The sequence below is a fragment of the Pan paniscus genome, chromosome 15 (assembly GCF_029289425.2).
Source record: "Pan paniscus chromosome 15, NHGRI_mPanPan1-v2.0_pri, whole genome shotgun sequence".
In the NCBI taxonomy this organism is placed as follows: Eukaryota; Metazoa; Chordata; class Mammalia; order Primates; family Hominidae; genus Pan; species Pan paniscus.
In genome coordinates, this window is record NC_073264.2 from 78,635,230 (window position 1) to 78,657,345 (window position 22,116).

Below are 22,116 nucleotides of genomic sequence, written 5' to 3' on the forward strand. Positions count from 1 at the left end.
AGGAGAGGAGATATAGCTGTTATTAACAGGGAGCTATTCACAGGCTCCACTATGTGTTTGCAACATTAATAAAACAACTTCTTCAAGGAATTAATTCACAAAACTGAAAATGATCACATTTCACTATTTCCAAAAATCTCTCCTTAGAGATAACAAGGATCTAGCACAGATCAGAAAAAATGTTAAGGTAAAATTCTGATTTAAGAAAACAGTCGACTGGGCGCGGTGGCTTACACCTGTAATCCCAGCATTTTGGGAAGTCAAGGCAGGCAGGTCACCTGAGGTCGGGAGTTCGAGACCAGCCTGACCAACATGGAGAAACCCGGTCTCTACTAAACATACAAAATTAGCCGGGCGTGGTGGCGCATGCCTGTAATCCCAGCTACTTGGGAAGGCTGAGGCAGGAGAATCGCTTGAACCTGGGAGGCAGAGATTGTGGTGAGCCGATCATGCCATTGCACTCCAGCCTGAGCAACAAGAGCAAAACTCCATCTCAAAAGAAAGAAAAGGAAAGGAAAAGAAAAGAAAAGAAAACAGTCAGCTGGGTGTGGTGGCTCACACCTGTAGTTCCAGCACGTTGGAAGGCCAAGGCAGGCAGACTGCTTGAGCCCAGGGGTTCAAGACCAACCTGGGCAACATGGTGAAACCCCATCTCTACAAAAAATACAAAAAAAATGGCCAGGTGTGGTGGCAGACTCCTGTGGTCCCAGCTACTTGGGAGGCTGAAACAGGAGAATCATGTGAACCTGGGAAGCAGAGGTTGCTGTGAGCTGAGATCGCACCACTACACTCCAGCCCGGGAGACAGAGCAAGACTCTGTCTCAAAAACAAAAACCAGAAAAAAAAAATAAAAAAAAAAGAAAGAAAACAGTCTTAAACCAACCAAAATCAGATGTGCCACTTTATTCGATGCAAGCCAAATCAATCTTACAATAAAGTATTACATAACAGCAGAGTGGAGAGCTCATGGCTGATAATGTGAAATCTTTTACAAATGCCAAACTGACTCTACAAGCATTAAAAAAGCAACAACTGGGCCGGGCGTGGTGGCTCACGCCTGTAATTCCAGCACTTTGGGAGCCCGAGGAGGGCGGATCACGAGGTCAGGAGATCGAGACCATCCTGGCTAATGCGGTGAAATCCCGTCTCTATTAAAAATACAAAAAAATTAGCCGGGCGTGGTGGCAGGCGCCTGTAGTCCCAGCTACTCGGGAGGCTGAGGCAGAATGGTGTGAACCCGGGAGGCAGAGCTTGCAGTGAGCCAAGATCGCACCACTGCACTCCAGCCTGGGTGACAGAGTGAGACTCCGTCTCAAAAAAAAAAAAAAAAAAGCGACAAGTGAAATTATTGTCTCATACATGCAATGAAAATATTTTTTAAAGTAAAGACAGACACCCAGTTGCTCCCCTTTTAGTACCACTGTTCTGCAGTCAATACTGCCCTCTGGTGTTGCAGAATAAAAGTCAAATGTCAGAAAGTGAACACTGAACTTTACTGTTCACAGTAGTATGTTTAAATCAAGGCATCTAGTTGGGACTACAAATCCCATCAAAGACAAAATAAACTGATTCAGGATGTCATTTATTATCTACCGTATATGAAAGGAGAAACTCTTTAAAAAGGCATTAAATCAGGAATACTAATTTATGAAAACAGCAGCTCTTAACTATGCTGTTAATGAAACATCACTAACAGTGAATTATACCTTCACATAAAATTATGTAATTCAAGAAAAACCTCGAAGGTATATTACCTCTGAGTTAAGAGGGTATGTAGGATAGTAAGAGTAAAGCCTCCCATCTATAAACAAGAAAATTCCATAGAAAGTGAGCCAGGGTCGTTCTCATGGCATATGTATCAAACACACTAAAAAAGTGTCCATGGAAACCACACACCAGCCAGCTCTGCCTATTAGTAAACCTGACTATTTATTTTAGGAAAAAAGCTCAAGAAAAACAGCACGTTTGGCTGCTAGGTGGACTTATGCAATGTTTCAAGAAAAGAAAGACTTACCAAGGCTGGTGCCATCCTGCCCCATGATGCACTTCATGGAGGTGATGATCTGCTCCACTACAGGAGGTGACAATGACGTGGCATACACTGCACTATGAGAATGTGTTCGCAGGTAGTCTATCAGCTCCTGGGGAGTTCACAGAGGCAGATAAGTAGAGACAATTCTTGCATTCACTGGCAATGTCAGTCCTTTCCTTCTAAGTTCTAGAGGACTCCTCACTTCAATGGCACTGGAATAGGGACACTAATCTGAGATACAAGGTCAACCAACATGGTCGAAGCATACCGCTGGCAACAACTGGGTCAGAAACATGGCAAAGTTCTTAGGTTTGGTTTTGTTTTTTAAACATGGAACAACATAAGAGAAAAACTAGTTTTAAAACAACCCCTCTAAATTTGGAGAATGTATCATTTAAAGTTAGAAATATGGCCGTGCATGGTGGCTCATGCCTGTAATCCCAGCAGTTTGGGAGGCCAAGGTCGGTGGATCTACTGAGGTCAGGAGTTCAAGACTGGCCTGACCAACATGGTGAAACCCCATCTCTACTAAAAATACAAAAATCAGCTGTGCGTGGAGGCGGGCACCTATAATCCCAGCTACTTGGGAGGCTGAGGCAGGAGAATCGCTTGAACCTAGGAGACGGAGGTTGCAGTGAGCTGAGATTGCGCCATTGCACTCCAGCCTGGGGGACAGAGTGAGACTCTGTCTTAAAAAAAAAAAAAAAAAGTTAAAAATAAATGAACACGGCTGAATTAAACAAGGTGTTTGGATTGCTTTTTAGATATAATGATTTAATTCCAAGTATCACAGAAAATGTCATCTGCAGCTCTGTGTGCCTGTAAAGCCCATCCTTCTACCCCTAAATAACAGTTCTCTAACATCAACTTTAAGAGCATTAGAACTTCCTCCAGATATGCAGAAATGTATAAAATGATATAAATGTGAAATAGAAATTTACAAGGTATTTTATTAAAATGCCAATGACATCTCATTGAATAAAGTAAAACTCTGTCATTTACAAGGATTTCAAAAAAACTTAATTGTATATCCCTATTCTCTGATATCTTTTAATTTCACCAAATCTTTAAAATGCACACACAAGAAGCTTATGTACCAGAACAAATTAGGGGGACACAAATGTGGCTATGAAACAGTTTTATCTCAAAAATATTAAAAATTGTACTAAAAAAACCAAAAGCACAAATATATTGTACTTTAATGATCTCCCAGAGTATTATTTTTCTATCCTTTGGTTCACAGCCACAAAGCTTACTAAAAAACAACTCTCCAAAGTGAGCCTGGTCCCATTAACAAAAAGGTAATATTTGAGATAAAAATCTATCAAACCTGGCCAGGTGCAGTGGCTCACACCTGTAATCCTAGCACTTTGGGAGGCCGAGGCGGGCAGATCACGAGGTCAAGAGATCGAGACCATCCTGGCCAACACGGTGAAACCCTGTCTCTCCTAAAAATACAAAAAATTAGCTGGGCATGGTGGCACGTGCCTGTAGTCCCAGCTACTTGGGAGGCTGAGGCAGGAGAATCGCTTGATCCCAGGAGGCGGAGGTTGCAGTGAGCCAAGATTGTGCCACTGAACTCCAGCCTGGCAATGGAGTAAGGCTTGGTCTCAAAAAAAAAAAAAAAAAAAAAAAAATCTATCAAAGCTGATTAAAAGTCACTGAAAATGAGTTCTCTCTAAAAGGCAATCAAGTATTAAAAGAATGACCTTTTTTTCTGTGATAGGGTCTTGCTCTGTTGCCCAGGCTGCAATGCAGTGGTGTAATCACGGCTCACTGCATCCTTGATCTCCCAGGCTCAAGCAATCCTCTCATCTCAGCCTCCCCCATAGTTGGGACTACAGGCATGTGCCACCACACCCAGCTAATTTTTTTACTTTTTTGTAGAGATGAAGTCTCACTATGTTGCCCAGCTGGTATTGAACTCCTGGGCTCAAGTAATCCTCCCACTTCAGCCTCTCAAAGTGCTGGGATTACAGGTGTGAGCTACTGTGCCCAGCATAACCATTCTTTAATACTCCGAATATTGAGTGGTGAAGCAAAATTAAGAACATTTATGAGCACCTCCTCTGTGCCATATACAAATACCTGACATACATTATTTTTTCCCTAACATTGCAATCAACGTTTAAAAATAACAGCTTCATTGTGATATAAGCCACATACACAGAATTCACCGTTTTAAAGCACAATTCAGTGGTTTTTAGTATATCCAGAGTTGTGCCACTTTTACCACTAATTTTAGAACATTTCCATAACCCTGAAAGGAAACCTCATACCCATTAGCATTCACTTTCCATTTCCCTATCCCCTCCGCCTCCGGCAACTACTAATCTACTTTCTGTTTCTATGCTTATTCTAGGTATCACATATTTTAAAACATGCAATATGTGACTTTTTGTGACTTTTTTCACTTACCATAATGTTTTTAAGGTGCACCCACGTTGTAGCATGGACATATATTACTTTTTAAACCCTTACTACAATCTTACAAGCTGGGCATATTTATCTCCATTTTACTGACAAGGAAACTGGGAGGTTAAATGTTTTCCCTGAGGTCTAACAAAGTAAGCCGAGAAATATTCAGACCCAGGCCTCTGTCTTTATGGTTCACCATTTCAACCACACCACAGATTCTTACCTGCATCAAAATTCACCGTATGATTTTTTTCTGACTACAAAGACCCAGAAAAGGCAACTTCATAGTTAAAAAATTGAAAAATACAATGCTTTGTAGTACCCCACAGCTGGCACAACTTTTTTGCTTCCTGTCTCCATGTTCACTCATGATATATTTGTGTCCAAGGGCAAGGTGACCTGCTATTCCCATGGGCTCCCATGACAACCCCACTGTTTTTGAAACTGCGAGCACAATGCAAACCCAACAGAAGGCTGGGGCGGGCAGGGAGCACCACTGTGTGTTCTTTCACACAAGAGGGTATTCTATATCACAGATCAGCATGTAGCTTAGAAAGAAGCTCAAATAAGAAAACAACAAACAATGAACAGAACCAGCCTTTAGTTCAGTGAGGAGACATTAGAGTCACTCACTGGTATTATGAGCCTAAACCAGAGGCAAATTTGCAGACATCCCAGTTCAGGGCCCCATCTGCTAGGCCTGAGGTACCAAATCTAATTGCCAGTGACTTTATCTCTAATCGCTCATTCTCATGGCTCGTTTACCTTCTTGCCTCCAATATATCCTCCAGAAGCACCAAAACTCTTTGTGAACGTTCCCATCATAACATCCACATCCTCGGGATCCAGGCCAAAGTACTCCACCACACCCCGGCCTGTGGGGCCCAGGGCGCCAATGCTGTGAGCCTCATCCAGATACAAGTATGCCTTGTATTTCTTCTTGAGGGCAATCACTTCAGGAAGACGAACAATAGATCCCTCCATGCTGGCAAAACATGAAAAAATATATATATACACATATACACTGAGACTTTTTCAATCAAAATTGGGAGTTTGGCACTTCATTATTATTGAGTTTACTGCTTCTTGTTTTTTTCTTGGGACAGAGTTTTGCTCCATTGTCCAGGCTGGAGTGCAGTGGCATAATCTCGGCTTACTACAATCCCTGACTCCTGGGTTCAAGCGATTCTTGTGCCTCAGCCTCCCAAGTAGCTGGGACTAGAGGTGCCCGCCACCACCACGCCCAGATAATGTTTGTATTTTTAGTAGAGATAGGGTTTCCTCATGTTTCCCAGGCTAGTCTCGAACTCCTGGCCTCAAGTGATACACCCGCCTTGGCCTCCCACAGTTCTGGGGTTACAGGAATAAGCCACCCTGCCCGGCTGAGTTTATTGGGTTTTAAATGGTCTGACAACTGTATCTGTGGCTTAAACTGACAAAGGTAGATGAAGCCATGGCAAGGCAAAAGACTAGGGGAAAGAAAACTGGACTTTTAAAACAAGCACTGGCTGGGTGCGGTGGCTCACACCTGTAATCCCAGCACTTTGGTGGGCTGAGGTAGGCGGATCACTTGAGGTCAGGAGTTCGAGACCAGCCCGGCCAACACAGTGAAACCCCGTCTCTACTAAAAATACAAAAATTAGCTGGGCTTGGTGGCACACACCTGTAATCCCAGCTACTTGGGAGGCTAAGGCAGGAGAACCGGGAGGCGGAGGTTGCACTGAGCCGACATCACGCCACTGCACTCCAGCCTGGGTGACACAGCGAGATTCCGTCTTAAAAAAAAAGCCACCCAAACCACCAAAAAACAAAAAACAAGCACCAAACACAAGCAATCTTAATTCACGACAAAAATAATTAAGGTCACAGCAGATTCTTCTAAAGCTTGTAATTACAGGCAACATGAGACTTTGCATCACATTGCACAGGCAATTAAAATGACACAAAAGAACAAAAAAAATTAGGTGGTAAAAATACGTGTAAAAGCTGTAAAGGTTAACCAAAATAAAATATTTCTTTTTAATTTTTTTTTATTTTTTACAGAGACAGGCTCTCACTATGTTGCCCAAGCTGGTCTCAAATTCCTGGCCTCGAGCGACCTCCCACTTTGGCCTCCCAAAGTGTTGGGATTACAGGCGTGAGCTACTGCACTCAGCCTAAAATAAAATATTTATTAAAATTAAATGGTGTGTAATTTGTTTTGACATATTAAAATATATATTCCAATTCTTGCCCCTACATATAGGTTCCCTCTACAAACTAGAAAAATAAAAGACCCAAATAGGGGATTTGGTGACCATGTAGTATTATGGAAAGAATAACGAAGAACTAGACAAAAAGACTTCTGTTCTAATGCTGACTCTGTTTCCAGGTATTTTAGCGACTTATAAACACTGTCTCCTTAGTTTCCAGCGGGGAATAGACTAATGTTCCCTTCAGTTAAAAAATTCTATGACTTCATGGGGCCAAGTCACAAAGGTAAGAATAATAAAGCAGGATTACCTATATATTCCTTCCACAAGGATGAGAATTTTCTTCCAGGGCCTTCGTGTCCGAGGCTGACCATAAACAATGGCATCTTTCAATAGCTTCTCTAGGCTTTGCATATCTACAGAGCACAAAAAAGAACAGTTATACTGCATCTTCCTCTTTCCTAACTTTATTCTGGAAATGCAGAGATATATTTCTCATTCAGAAACCATGCCTCAGATAGCAAAGGACATAATTAGAGTTGGGCAGAAAAAAGCAGGGCAAAATAGGTGAATTATTGCCACCTTGAATTGAAATCCAAAATGTAACAAATGTTCAAACCATCGAAACTTGACTAAAGGACGGTGGTGGCTGACTCAGTTCATTAGCTTCCTTATAAAATGACCAGTGTCTCATGTTAAATACCCTGCCATTAAGTTAGCTTCTGTGTGTTTATCGAAAAATACAGAATCAAACTGTATCTCTAATCCCAGTGAGTCATTCGGAAATAAATGCGTAAAAAAGACAGAGCGAGAGAGTGTGAATAAACCATCACAGACACATACTCCTCCTAAAAAAACAAATGCAAGGCGTAAAAAAACTTCACAGTGCGTGCTCCATTTCCTTTCACCCAGGACGTACTCAATAAATGCTTGTTAAAGAGTTCTATTTTGGTACTGGGTTAAAAATACACCCGTCTGGGGCATGTATAAGTCTGTGTGTTAAGCAAGCCCGACAATCAGTTGAAATTGTTCCATGTTTGACTTCATCAGTTGTCCATTAACAACCAAGTTCTTGTGGCTCTGTTGGTTCTTATGGTGGTTAATGGGCCTGGAAACAACTTGGCTGCTACTGCCATTAATGATGATCATAATTTCCTTGTTAAAGACAAATGCTTTGAAGACCATTGTTGCCACACTACAGATTTCATACTTAAAATACCTGCCCTGAAATGAAGTCCTTAAAAAAAACTCCCCCAAATTTAAGCAACATTAAGTCTGGGGAATACTTAATAGGGGTGGGAGACATCCTATCATAAAATCTTTTTTTTTTTTGAGATGGAGTCTCCCTCTGTCATCCAAGCTGGAGTGCAATGGTGTGATCTCTCCTCACTGAGGCCTCCACCTCCAAGGTTCAAGCAATTCTCCTGCCTCAGCCTCCCAAGTAGCTGGGATTACCGGCACCCGCCATCACGCCAGGCTAATTTTGTACTTTTGTAGAGATGGGGTTTCACCATGTTGTCCAGGCTTGTCTTGAACTTCTGACCTCAGGTGATCCGCCTGCCTCGGCCTCCCAAAGTGCTGGGATTACAGGCGTGAGCCACCACGCCTGGCCCTATCATAAAATCTGATTTTGTATTCTGTATTGCTTGTAACTGGAGGAAGGAGTTATAAAAGTACATGATTTTGCTCTTTGCAGAAAACAATTTTGACAGAAAAAGAGATAAGGTAATAAAAACACAGAACACAAACACAAATAAGATAGTCTAAGGTTGTGATTGTGCTTACACATTCAGTAATTTCTAAGAAAAAAATCTGCATACGACCTAATCAAGATTCAGGAGATGTTCCCTACAGAAGTAAATTACGTCCTGACTCAAAGCCTCCAGTTTTTTTTTTTTTTTTGAGACAGAGTCTTGCTCTGTCGCCAAGGCAGGAGTGCAGTGGCGTGATCTCTGCTCACTGAAACCTCCGCCTCCTGGATTCAAGTGATTCTCCAGCCTCAGCCTCCTGAGTAGCTGGGATTACAGGTGCATGCCACCACATCCAGCTAACTTTTGTATTTTTAGTAGAGGTGGGGTTTCACCATTTTGGCCAGGCTGGTCTTGAACTCCTGACCTCAGGTGATCTGCCCGCCTTGGCCTCCCCAAGTCCTGCAAAGCCTCCAGTTCTTAGGCAGAGAGCAATGTATGGCGATCAGCTGAAGACAAGTAAAAACACAGGAATTATTTTAGTTTTCTCTGTTTATATATAGAGGGAGGAGAAAAATAATACTGGTCAAAATTTTAGATAAAAGAAGCATCAGCCAGGTGTGGTGGCTCACGCCTGTAATCTCAGCACTTTGGGAGACCGAGGCGGGTGGATCGCTTAAGGTCAGGAGTTCGAGACCAGACTGACCAACATGGCAAAACCCTGTCTCTACTAAAAATACAAAAAAAATTAGCCGGCTGTGGTGGTGGGCACCTGTAATTCCAGCTACTTGGGAGGCTGAGACATGAGAATCACTTAAACCCAGGAGGCGGAGGTTGCAGTGAGCCAAGATCACACCACTGCCCTCCAGCCTGGGTGACAGAGCAAGACTGTTTCAAAAAAAAGAAATACCTATAGCAGAATGCTTAACCATATTATCTACTTAGAAAAAAAAATTCAACCTCTCCAATGTTATGCCCCCAAATTCCACATAAATTTAAATAAAAAATATATTGCAAAACTCTCAGAAGAAAACATGAAAGAATAATATTATGATCTGAGAATGAGGAGGGTATTGTGTAAAATCCGAAAGTCGTAAAACAGTAAGTGTGGCAACAAAAACATTTTCATGAGTCTGTACAGGAAGACACTGAAAACAAAGTCAATAATATAAAAATAGTGCAGTCTGGGCATGGTGAATCACTCCTGTAATCCCAGCATTTTGGGAGGCTGAGACAGGAGGATCGTTTCAGCCTAAGAGTTCAAGACCAACCTGGGCAACACAGCGAGACTTTGTCTCTATAAAAAATAAAAAACACTAGTCCGGCATGGTGGTGCATGCCTACAGTCCTAGCTACTCAGGAGACTGAGGCAGGAGAATCATTTGAACCTAGGAGGTCAAGGCTGTGGTGAGTTGTGGTTCTGCTACTTCACTCCAGCCTGGGTGATGCAGCAAGACCCTGTCTCAAAAAAATAATAATAAAATAATGCAACATAAAGGAAAAGATAATTAATATAAAGGGCTCTTACAATCAGTAAAAAATAGAAACAATTTGAAAATGGCCAATTTATAAAGAAATACAAACACATTAGCTTACAAGTAGAGTTTAAAAAACAGTAAAAATGCAAAAAGTTGTTCTATATCTAATAAGCAATGAAATAAAAACTAACATATTATTTCCTCATTAGATTTGGAAAGATTTAAAATGATTCACCATAGCCTATGTTGGCCAGTGTGTAGGAACAGTCAATCTCATGTTGTTGAGGAAAAATTCATACAAGATGCAAGCATGTGTATGTTCATTGTAGCACTATTCACAACAGCAAAGACATAGGATCAATCTAAATGTCCATCAACAGTAGACTGGATTAAAAAAATGTGGGCCAGGTATGGTGGCTTATGCCTATAATCCCAGTACTGGGAGGCCAAGGTGGGTGGATTGCTTGAACCCAGGAGTTCAAGACCAGCCTGGGCAACATGGTGAAACCCCATCTTTACAAAAAATACAAAAAGAAAACACAAAAAACAAAAAACAAAAAACTTGGCCAGGCGTGGTGGAACACATCTGTAGTCCCAGCTACTAGGGTGGCTAAGATGGGAGGATTGGTTGAGCTGGGGAGGTAGAGGTTGCAGTGAGCTGAGTTCATGCCAGTGCATGCCAGCCTGGGAGACAGAGCAAGACTCTGTCTCAAAAATAAAAATAAAAATAAAAAAAATATATATATGTACATATACACCATGGAATACTATGTAGCCGTAAGAAAGAATGAGATGATGTCCTTTGCAGCAACATGGATGCAGCTAGAAGCCATTACCCTAAGCAAACTAACACAGGAACAGAAAACCAAATACCACATATTCTCACTTGTAAGTGGGAGCTAAACACTGAGTACAAACAGACACGACTAAGGGAACAACAGACACTGGGGTCTACTTGAGAGTGAGGCAGGGGAGGTTGAGGAGGGTAAGGTTCGAAAAACTACCTATCAGGTACTATGCTGATTACCTGGGTGACGAAATAATCTGTACACAAACCCCCGAGACATGCAATTTACCTATATAACAAACCTGTACATGTACCCCTGAACCTAAAATAAAAGTGAAAAAAAAAAGTTCATATAATGCTTAGAGGCAATTTGGAAAAGTATTAAAAATGTATACTCTTTTAACCATGCATTCTGAGACTGCTAGAAATTTATCCTAAGGCACTAACCAGATGATGGTACAAAACTGTAACTGTAGTGCTGTTCCCAGTAGAAAAATTTAGAAACAGCCCCGATGTCCAATTGAGGGGGCAATTAAATGAGGGCACACCCAGGCACTAACTGCCACACTGGTATTTAAGAATGAGGTAGAGTTACATGTAATGACAAACAACAATCACCGTGTATTGTAAAAAGAGGCCAGGCATGATGGCTCACACCTGTAGTCCCAGCACTTTGGGAGGCCAAGGCGGGAGGATCAACTGAAGTCGGGAGTTCAAGACCAGTCTGGCCAACACAGTGAAACTCCGTCCCTACTAAAAATACTAAAAATTAGTCAGGTGTGGTGGCACGCTCCTGTAATCCCAGCTACTCGGGAGGCTGAGGCAGGAGAATCGCTTGAACTTGGGAGGCAGAGGTTGCAGTGAGCCAAGATTGAGCCACTGCACTCCAGCCTGGGTGACAGAGCGAGACTCTAGCCTCAAAAAAAAAAAAGAAAATAACAGGTTACATAGTGATATTTAATAAGATCTGATTTCTCACTGTAAAACATTTTAGACAAGACAAAAACAAAAACAAAAACAAAAATGATGTTATCATCTATGATCCTTCCATCCACGGGTACACACCTAACATTTTGGTATACACTCTTCCAAACTTTTGTCTGTGCCTGTACACATTTTGGGAAAAGATGCTATTAACATACAGTTTGGTCACCTTTTCTGCCTATGTGTGTGTTTTAACTATGAAAGTTACGCATTTTTATTCTAAATAATCATTTTAATAATACACAAAGATATTTCCACTGAGGGAGGAAAGGTCTGGCTCAGGGCCACCCTCCTCTGTGCTCCCACAGCATCTATTCATAGCTGTACTTCAGCACCTGTCCACTATATTGTAAGGACTGGCTTATCTATTAAGTCTCTTCATTAACCAGTCAGAGATCTTGATTTATTCACTTAAATACCGTTAGTCTTATGGCAAGATACACTATAGTCATCGAGTAAATGTATTTGAGTAAGGGATCTGTAAACAAGGAAATGGGATGGAAAACTTCATGGTCAAATAAAAGGATAGTATTATATTTGTACAAGAGGCTTCCATCAACCTCTAATTTTAAAAGACTGGACCGGAAGAACATTTTAAATGTTGCTACTTTGTCTTCATTTATACTTTCAAGTGCTAATATAACTAATGTTAACTTCCACCATGGATCAAAAGAATAGCAAAACCAAGGCCAGCAGTGAATTCTTCAGCAAACTCACTGTTGTGTTTGAAGATTCTAATGGTTGCTCCTGACAGTCTGGCTCCCAGAACCAGTGATGCATGGTTCAGTTCATCACTCAGAATCAGGCAACCCTGCAACATCACAGGAACAGAAAGGTAAGAAGCTGGAGGGGAAAGGGTTAGTTACACAAATCACAAAATGCCACAAACACTAATAGTTGTATCTTATTAAGGAAATCGTGCACAACAGCACAGTGATCAATTTTAAGAAGAGGAAAAAGGTGTACACAATCATTTGTTTTTTGTAAAGACACCTTAAAAGTAGATGCAAAATTCTAGCCTTTTAATTTAATATCTTCAGTCCCATGACTGATGTAAATATTCAGATATATGGCAACAGGTCTTTATTTGTATCTAAAACATGACACATCCGTCTCTAAAACGTTTTGGTTTCTTTACGTGAGAGAATTCCATGTAGTTTTAGTATAATGTTCTGTTTATCTGTGGGAAATGGCAGCTGATGGGGTCATGTCTGTGGAAATGGTGCATTCTCTCACTACTACTCATATCCAGAGTCCAAGGAAGATCCTACTTATTAACTTTTTCCCCACATAGCATGGACTGTAGGCTTCAGTTTTGTCTTAAAAATCCCCAAACAAGCTTTGCTTTAACACACAAACATCAGTTTCTGCTAAGGCAACTAAGAAAAGGTTGAAGATCTCGGTTTGGTTTTTTTTTTCACTGCAGTTCTTACTCTTCCATCTCTCAGGGGGCCCTTCAACCTGTCAGATCTCAACTCAGAAAAAGGTTTTTCTCTGTCAAAAATAGCCTCAAAATATCCAATTAGATGAAAAGGGTGCCGAAAGTATATAGCATGCTCCTGCGAGAATAAAAAGAAGAGAGAAGATACAAAGACACACAGTCATCCCTCAGTCTACAGGAGGACTTGGTTCCAGAACTGCCTCACCCTCACATTTATCCAAATCCATCCATGCTCATGTCCTGCAGTTGGCCCTGTGGGACCTGCAGGCCCTCCATATACTTGGGTTTTGTGTTCCATGAATACTATATTGTGTGTATGTGTGTGTGTGAGATGGAGTCTTGCTCTTGTTGCTGGAGTGCAGTGGTGCGATCTTGGTTCACTTGCAACCTCTGCCTCCCAGATTCAAGCGATTCTCCGGCCTCAGCGTCCCAACTAGCTGGGATTACAGAAGCCCACCAAGAGGCCCAGCTAATGTTTGTATTTTTAGTAGAGATGGGGTTTCACCATGTTGGCCAGGCTGGTCTTGAACTCCTGACCTCAGGTGATCCACCCGCCTCAGCGTCCCAAAGTGCCAAGATTACAGGTGTGAGACACTGTGCCTGGCTGAAAACTGTATTTCTGCTCTATATTTGGTTGAAAAAAATCCACGTGTAAGTGGACCTGCATGGTTCAAACCACGTTGTTCAAGGGTCAACTATATATATACACGCTTATTTATTACAGAATATTCTTAAAGAATACTTAAGAAACTTGTAACAGTAGTTGTGTTTGAAATTTTTATTATGCACATAGTATTTATTAAGATAAAAAAGCTACCTGGTTAAAAATGTATAGATTAAAAATGAAGTGGCCAGGCATGGTGGCTCATGCCTGTAATCCTGGCAATTTGGGAGGCCAAGGTGGGTGGATCACTTGAGGTCAGGAGTTCGAGACCAGCCTGGCCAACATGGCAAAACCCCATCTCTACTAAAAAGAAAACACAAAAAAATTAGCTGGGCGTGGTGGCAGGCGCCTGAAATCTCCGCTACACAAAAGGCTGAGGCAGTGAGGCAGTGAGGCAGTGAGCCGAAATTGTGCTGCTGCACTCCAGCCTGGGCAACAGAGGGAGACTCTGTCTGGGGAAAAAAAAAAAAAAAAAAGGAGGAGGAGGAAGAGGAGGAAGAGGAGGAAAAGGAGGAAGAGGAGAAGGAGGAGAAGGAGAAGAAGGAAAAGGAGAAGACTAGAGCCGGCAGTATCAATAGACTCCTGGCTTTCAAATCTTTATGCATGCATACACACACACACACACACGTGTGTGTATGCATGAGTTCGCATATATACATACATTTTCTAGCTCTAGTCACTGAGAGGTGAGAAGCAGTGACACTCCTTCAGCAATAAACACACCTAGTTCCCAGACCTTGGTTTCTAAATATCATTCTCCAAAAAAAAGAACCAGCGCTTCTTGGAGAACTGGTTAATTCCAAAACTGGGACAGGGAAAATATAAGATGATCCTGGAGCATTTTATCATGCCAGAAAGTATAAGAATGCTTTTAAAAAAAAAAAGTTATTATATATTCAAAGGACACAGGTACCCACCTGAAGCAGCTCCCAATGGCCAAAACTAAAACTCGAGCAACAAAAAAGAAGCAATTGTGTTGAATTATAAGCCAAATAATAAAAATATTCACAAACCCACAACGATAGAAATAAATAAGGGAGAAGCAAGAACTCTTCCTTACACAAAAATTCTAATTAGTAAGTATAGAAAGAATGAGAAAAATAGAAAAATCACCATTAGAACACCAAGGTAAGCCGGGTGTGGTGGCTCACGCCTGTAATCCCAGCACTTTGGGAGGCTGAGGTGGCTGGATCACCTGAGGTCAGGAGTTTGAGACCAGCCTGGCCAACGTGGTGAAACCCCATCTCTACTAAAAAATACAAAAATTTAGCCGGGCATGGTGGTGGGTGCCTGTAATCCCAGCTACTCAGGAGGCTAAGGCAGGAGAATTGCTTGAACCCAGGAGGCGGAGGCTGCAATGAGCCGAGATGGCGCCATTGCACTCCAGCCTGGGCAACAAGAGCAAAACTCCATCTCAAAAAAAAAAAAAAAAGAACACCAAGGTAATAACTGCCACAGGCAAGATCAGAGATGCATACTAAAGTTAGTGGGTGAAAGTTTAATCCAAAATGCTATATACAGTCCCAAAGTATCTCTGCCACAATATATGGTGATTACAAAGGGAAAAGCAGTAACTTGGTAGTAGAAAATCCCTGCTGACACCTGAGCCAAGTGATTAAGATTTACATCATCAGTAATATGTATCGAAACCACATAGTCTCTCGCATGATTCACTGAGAATGGTATCACTTCTTTGGTAGCTTTCTCAATAACGCACGGACTCAATCAAACCATAACAACACAACAGACAGACCCAAATTGGAGACATTCTACAAAATAAGGGACCAGTACCCTTCAGAAGTATTAAGGTCATGAAAGACAAAGAAAAACAGGAACTATCCCAGATTGGAGGAGACTGAGGAGCTACAACAGCTAAAGACAATGTGGATCCTCACCTGGATCCTGAAGCGGAAAAAGGACATTAGTGAAAAACTGGTGAAAACCAAATACGTCCTGTACTTTAGTTATAGTATTGTGTCACAGTTAATTTCTTAGCTGTAAGAAACAGTTCCACTGTTATGCAAGATGTTAACATAAAGGGAAGTTGAATGAATGGTATACAGGAACTCTCTGTACTCTTTTGTAACTCTTTTTGTAAGTCTAAATTAAAGTTTCAAAAAAGTGTTAAAATTGAAAAAGCGAAACTGAGGGAGAAAATAAAGAGAAGTCAGATTTCTCTTCAGCAAGTCAAATTCTTTACTTACCACTCTTGGCATTCAACTCTATCTTAAAAAGAACCCTCCCTTCCCTTCCCCTCCACACAAAATTTTATTTTCTCCTCTTTCCAGCTAAATATTTTTCTGGCAAACCTGCAAAAGCATTATGTTCTTTTTTTCTGGCAAAAAGGAACTCTTTTTAGACAGCCTTTTTTAGACAGCCTTATTCACCATTTCAATGTATCAATCTGTCTTTTTCCCTTAGAACTTATTCTGAAGCTTTATTAAATCTTTGGTTCAAAAATAAAAGATATTCATACTAGCAGTTAACATCTAAGCGCTTAATGTTTCAGGTATCATGTTAAAAGATTTAAAAGCATTATTACTTTTAATCCTCACAATAATTCTATGTAGTAGACACTATTATCACTCCCACTTTACATATGAGGAAACTCTTGTTCAGGAGTTTAGAATCTTGCTCAAGGTCACAAGCACAGTAACAAAATAATAATAGCAATACTAATTATTGCCCAGGCTGGAGTGCAGTGGCGCAATCTCGGCTCAGTGCAAGCTCTGCCTCCCGGGTTCACGCCATTCTCCTGCCTCAGCCTCCCGAGTAGCTGGGACCACAGGCGCCTGTCACTACGCCTAACTATTTTTTTGTATTTTTAGTAGAGACGGGGTTTCACCGTGTTAGTCAGGATGGTCTCGATCTCCTGACCTCGTGATGCACCCGCCTCGGCCTCCCAAAGTCTTGGGATTACAGGCGTGAGCCACTGCGCCCGGCCACAAAATAATTATTAAATAAGACAAGTGTCTGCTTCCAGAACCTATGCTCTTAATCAATATACTGCCCCACCCTGCCATCAAACTGAGCAATTAACCACCTCACATGGAAATTCAGTATCAGATTCAAAGGATCATTAAAACTGGGTAAGTTACTGTCTTTAACAGATTAAACAATATTTAATAATATTTCAATTATAGTTTGATTTGGAATATAAATCTTTCTTTTTTTGAGACGGAGTCTCGCTCTGTCCCCCAGGCTGGAGTGCAGTGGCCCGATCTCGGCTCACTGCAAGCTCCGCCTCCCGGGTTCACGCCATTCTCCTGCCTCAGCCTCCGGAGTAGCTGGGACTACAGGCACCCGCCACCACACCCAGCTAATTTTTTGTATTTTTAGTAGAGATGGGGTTTCATCCTGTTAGCCAGGATGGTCTCGATCTCCGCCCGTCTCGGCCTCCCAAAGTGCTGGGATTACAGGCGTGAGCCACCGCGCCCGGCCCTGGAATATAAATCCTTATGGTTGTATCTTCCAGGTCTGTGTAGAAAACGTCTAATTCTAGATAATCCTCTGATAGAGCTTGTAAGCATACAGAGAGAAGAGCAAGATGAGATTCTCTAATCCTCCAGTGTTAAAAATTCTAACAAGAATCTCAGGCTTGTACTTCAAAATGCAGGACAGCAACATATTATAACGTGAAGTCAAAGAACCATACATTTATGTCTTACAAGGAATTTTGTGTATTTTATTTAAGTTGTTGGGTATTTTGGCATGAAGTTGTTCTTAATACTCCCTTATTATCCTTTAATGTCCATAGGACGTGTAGTGATGCACCCTCTCTCATTCCTGTTACTGGTAATATGCATCTTATCTCGTCTTATCCTGACCATTCTGGCCAGAGATTTATCAACTATATTCATTTGCTCAAAGAATCAGCTTCGGTTTCACTAATTTCCCTATTGTCCATTTTCTAATTCATTAATTTTTGCACTTATCATCATTATATTCTTCCTTTTGCTTAGTTTGGGTTTAATTTGTTCTTCTTTTTCTAATTTTTTAAGCTACAAGCTTTACTTTTTTTTTTTTGAGACGGAGTCTGGCTGCTTTACTTTTTTTCTAATACAGGTTGAATATTCCTTATTCAAAATGCTTGGGACCAGATGTGTTTCAGAGTTCAGATTTTTATGGATTTTGGATTATTTGCATTATATTTACTGGTTTAGCACCCCTAAGCATTTTCTTTGAGCTGTCATGATGACACTCAAACTATTTACGAGTTTGAAATATTTTAGATTTCAGATTTGGGGATTAGGAATGCTCAACCTGTATAAACGTTTAATGCTATACATTTCCATCTGAGCATTGCTTTAGCTTCATCCAACAAACTGTAATAGGTTACATTTCCATTTAGTTCAAAATATGTTTATTTTCCCCTGTTTTTTCTTCTTTGGCCCATGGGTTATTTAGAAATACGTTGTTTAATTTTCAAATATTCAAAGGTTTTCCAGATATCTTTGTGTTATCAATTTCTAATTTAAATTCCACTGTGATCACAGAACATACTTTGAATAATTTTAATACTTTCAAATTTACCAAAACTGGCTTAATGGCCTAGAATATGGTCTTTGGTAGTAAATGTTTTGCTGTTGTTGAGTGAAGTGTTTCATGACTCTCAATTAGGTCAACTGGTTGACAGTGTTTTCCAAACATTCTATATCATTACTGATTTTCTGTTTCATTCTTCTGTTAATTAAGAGAGAGGGGTTAGGGCAGAGCACAGTGGCTCACGCCTGTAATCCCAGCACTTTGGGAGGCCGAGGCAGGCAGATCATGACGTCAGGAGATCAAGACCATCTTGGCTAACACGGTGAAACCCCATCTGTACTAAAAATACAAAATATTAGCCAGGTGTTGTAGTGGGTGCCTGTAGTCCCAGATACTCAAGAGGCTGAGGCAGGAGAATGGCGTGAACCCGGGAGGCAGAGCTTGCAGTGAGCCGAAATCACACCACTGCACTCCAGCCTGGGCAACAGAGCGAGACTCTGTCTCAAAAAAAAAAAAAAAGAGAGAGAGAGGGGTTAATGTCTCTAATTACAATTTTCTATTTGTCTACTTCTTTTAGTTTCATCAATTTCTGCTTCACGTACTTTGAAGCTCTGTTAATAACCCATTTATGCCAGAGGTTACAATTTTTTGAATTGCAAAATCAGACCCTGGCGATGACCTTGAGCAGTAGGATATAAATAACTCCCACATGCTTAGCGTTCCAATAATGGAACATTAGGCATAAATGGGATAAGCACCTACACATTTAAAATTATAACCTCTTGATGAATTAATTCCTTAATCATTACACAATGTTCCTCTTTATCACCAGAAATATCTCTTGCTCGGAAATCTTTGTTTATATTAATACAGGCACTTCACATTTCTTCTGATTATTATTTGCATGCTGTATTTTTTTCTATCCTTTTCCTTTTAACCTCTGTGTCTTCATATTTAAAATAGGTTGCTATTTTATATTAGGAAACCTACTTAATTTTATCCGACAATCTTTGTCTTCTCATTGGAATGTACAAACCATTTATATTTAATGTTTATCAACACAGGTGGGTTTAAATCTCCTATCTTGCTGTTTGTTTTCTATTTGTCCCATTTGTACCTTACAGACCCATACACTGCATAACTAAAAAGGACTTTAGAGTTAATCTAGCTCAACCACCTCATTTTACAAAAGAAACTTGGAGGATCAGAAAGATTATTTGACATGCTCACAGTCACACAGCTAAGTGTGACCATATAAACAACCAAAAAACAAAAACTCAATTCTCCTGCTTGAGTTAATCCACCACGTTTTCAACATACCATTCCTAGGTGTCATGTTAAACATGAGAATGAATAAACTCAAGGGGCCTTTCAGGATGAGAGTACCAATCTGCTGAAATATAATTTACATTTACATACAGATTGTGCCCTCTCACACACGCTACCCACTTGGGGATATATATATATTATATATATAATATGTAATATGTAATATATATAGTATGTAACATACATATATGTAATATATATAATATGTAACATACATATATGTTATATATATAATATACAATATAATATTTTATATATTTATATTTATATATATATATATATAAAAACACAGGCTGGTCTCAAACTCCTGACTTCAGGTGATCCACCTGCCTCAGCCTCCCAAAGCACTGGGATTACAGGTGTGAGCCACCACGCCCGGCCACAAATTGTTTTTAATTTAAAAAATAAAATCAAATTGAGACGAGGCCTCACTATGTTGCCCAGGCTGGCCAACATGGTGAAACCCCGCCTCTGCTAAAAATACAAAAAATTAGCCAGGCGTGGTGGCACACAGCTGTAGTCCCAGCTACTTGGGAGGCTGAGGCAGGAGAATCGCTTGAATCCAAGAGACAGAGGCTGCAGTGAGCTGAGATGGTGCCACTGCACTCCAGCCTGGGCGAAAGAACAAGACTCCATCTCAAAAAAAAAAAGAAAAACAATTTGTGGTAGAAATATCTTTGGCTAAACTATGTTTAGCCTAAAGTTTACAACAGCTTTTAGCTCACTCTGACTGCTTTTCAAAACAAAAGAAGATATACATGAGGGAGTTTTCATAAATGACAGAGTATCTTACTTTGCCAACAAGAGCAGGAATGTTCATTGAATTCGTTGCAAATCCCATGCCATACGCCATAGCAGCTTCTACTCCTAAGAACCTTGCTACAAGCTCCTCTAGTTCTTCATGCTTGTCCAGGTTTCCTGTGTGAAGAAGTTAATAAAGTCAGTATCACAAAATCCTGAATTTAAGAATTACTCATCACTTTATTAAAAGAAATCATAGTGTATGTGTTGTGTCCTTTTCAGACTAAGATCTATGAAGGAGTCAATATTATGAAGAGTAATATTCTTCATAATATTGTGAAGAGTAATATGTGCTCATAAAGAACACAATAGCTGAATAAAATCTGATTCAGCACCTGCAGTGGAATTTCCCCAAAGGGGGCTGCCAAAAATTTCACCCATTCCTGTTTGTGCATACTAGTTCCAGGTCTAGGCCTTAGGAGGCCTAGCAAAATCTGCTTTTACACTTTTAAAGTCAGCTGCTATGTAAAACAATCTAACTGGCCTGTTGCAAAAACAGAACATGGGCGGGGGGATGGGAACTGAGGGATAAGAGACTATGGAAGGAGGAGAAAAAGACGTAAGGAGAGGGGGAGACAGAGAGAAAGAGAAACAGAGATGCCCAGCCAGCCCTTAGCCCTTCCTGCCACCCAGCTGAGGTGTCAAACGTGAGTTAAGACATCTTGGATACCCTGTACACAGTCATAATTGCCTATCCAATACCACATGGAGCTAAGATAACATCAGGCCCTCCCTAAATTGCAGAATCATGAGCAAATAAATCTGTTGCTGTTTTAAACCACTAAGTTTTGAGATGGTTTGTTATACAGCAAGAGATAGGTAAAAACGTTTCTTCCTGGCAGGGTGCAGTGGCTCACGCCTGTAATTCCAGCACTTTGGGAGGCCGAGGAGGGCGGATCACCTAAGGTCAGGAGTTTGAGACCAGCCTGGCAACATGGCGAAACCTTGTCTCTACTCAAAATACAAAAATTAGCCAGGCATGGTGGCGTGTGCCTGTAATCCCAGCTACCTGGGGGCTGAGGCAGGAGAATCGCTTGAACCTGGGAGGCAGAGGTTGCAGTGAGCTGAGATCGCACCACTGCACTCCAGCATAGGCAACAGAGCAAGACTCTGACTCAAAAAAAAAAAAAAAAAAAGTTTCTTCTCTCACTGTGAACTGACTGGTAAATTTGTACTGCAATTTTATATTGGTACTCAAATCTTTAAGGACTAAATGACATTACAGAGAGAAAAGATGCGGGAAAGAAGAATGCTAAACTTGGATGCCAAGTGTCCTTAAGGCTTGCTTAATCAAAGCCCTTAGGAACTCTCTGGGCTAAATACTTCTAAATAGCAATAATAATTTGCCCTATCTACCTCATGACATTGTTGTGAGGATCAAAAGAGATAATACGTTTGAGCTTTTCTTCTTTTTTTGAGAGAGACAGTCTCGCACTGTCGCCCAGGCTGGAGTGCAGTGGCGCGATCTCAGCTCACTGCAACCTCCACCTCCTGGGTTCAAGCAATTCTCCTGCCTCAGCCTCCCCAGTAGCCGGGATTACAGGTGCGGACCACCACGCCTGACTATTTTGTATTTTTAGTAGAGACAGGGTTTCACCATGCTGGCCAGGCTGGTCTCAAACTCCTGACCTCAAGAGATCCACCCACCTTGGCCTCCCAAAGTGTTGGGATTACAGGCGTGAGCCACCGCATCCAGCCGAGCACTTTATAAAATATCAAATGCCATAAAGGCATAATGTATCCTTACTATATGTCGTCACTGCACAATGCTCCTTTAACCACAGGATTAGATCACAAGGCTTGTCATTTCTGGAGTG

At 41.0% G+C, this 22,116-nt stretch overlaps 1 protein-coding gene across 1 annotated transcript in view; it reads right to left on the bottom strand.

Moving 5' to 3' along the window:
- SPTLC2 (serine palmitoyltransferase long chain base subunit 2) overlaps positions 1-22,116 on the bottom strand; it is a 111,343-nt gene that overhangs the window by 43,983 nt on the left and 45,244 nt on the right. The window contains exons 5-9 of the mRNA XM_003808880.5: positions 20,292-20,416; positions 12,297-12,390; positions 6,953-7,058; positions 5,216-5,435; positions 2,015-2,141 (exon numbers count right to left, since the gene is read on the bottom strand). Coding sequence (XP_003808928.3) covers positions 2,015-2,141; positions 5,216-5,435; positions 6,953-7,058; positions 12,297-12,390; positions 20,292-20,416 — 672 coding nt within the window. The remainder of the gene's footprint in view (positions 1-2,014; positions 2,142-5,215; positions 5,436-6,952; positions 7,059-12,296; positions 12,391-20,291; positions 20,417-22,116) is intronic.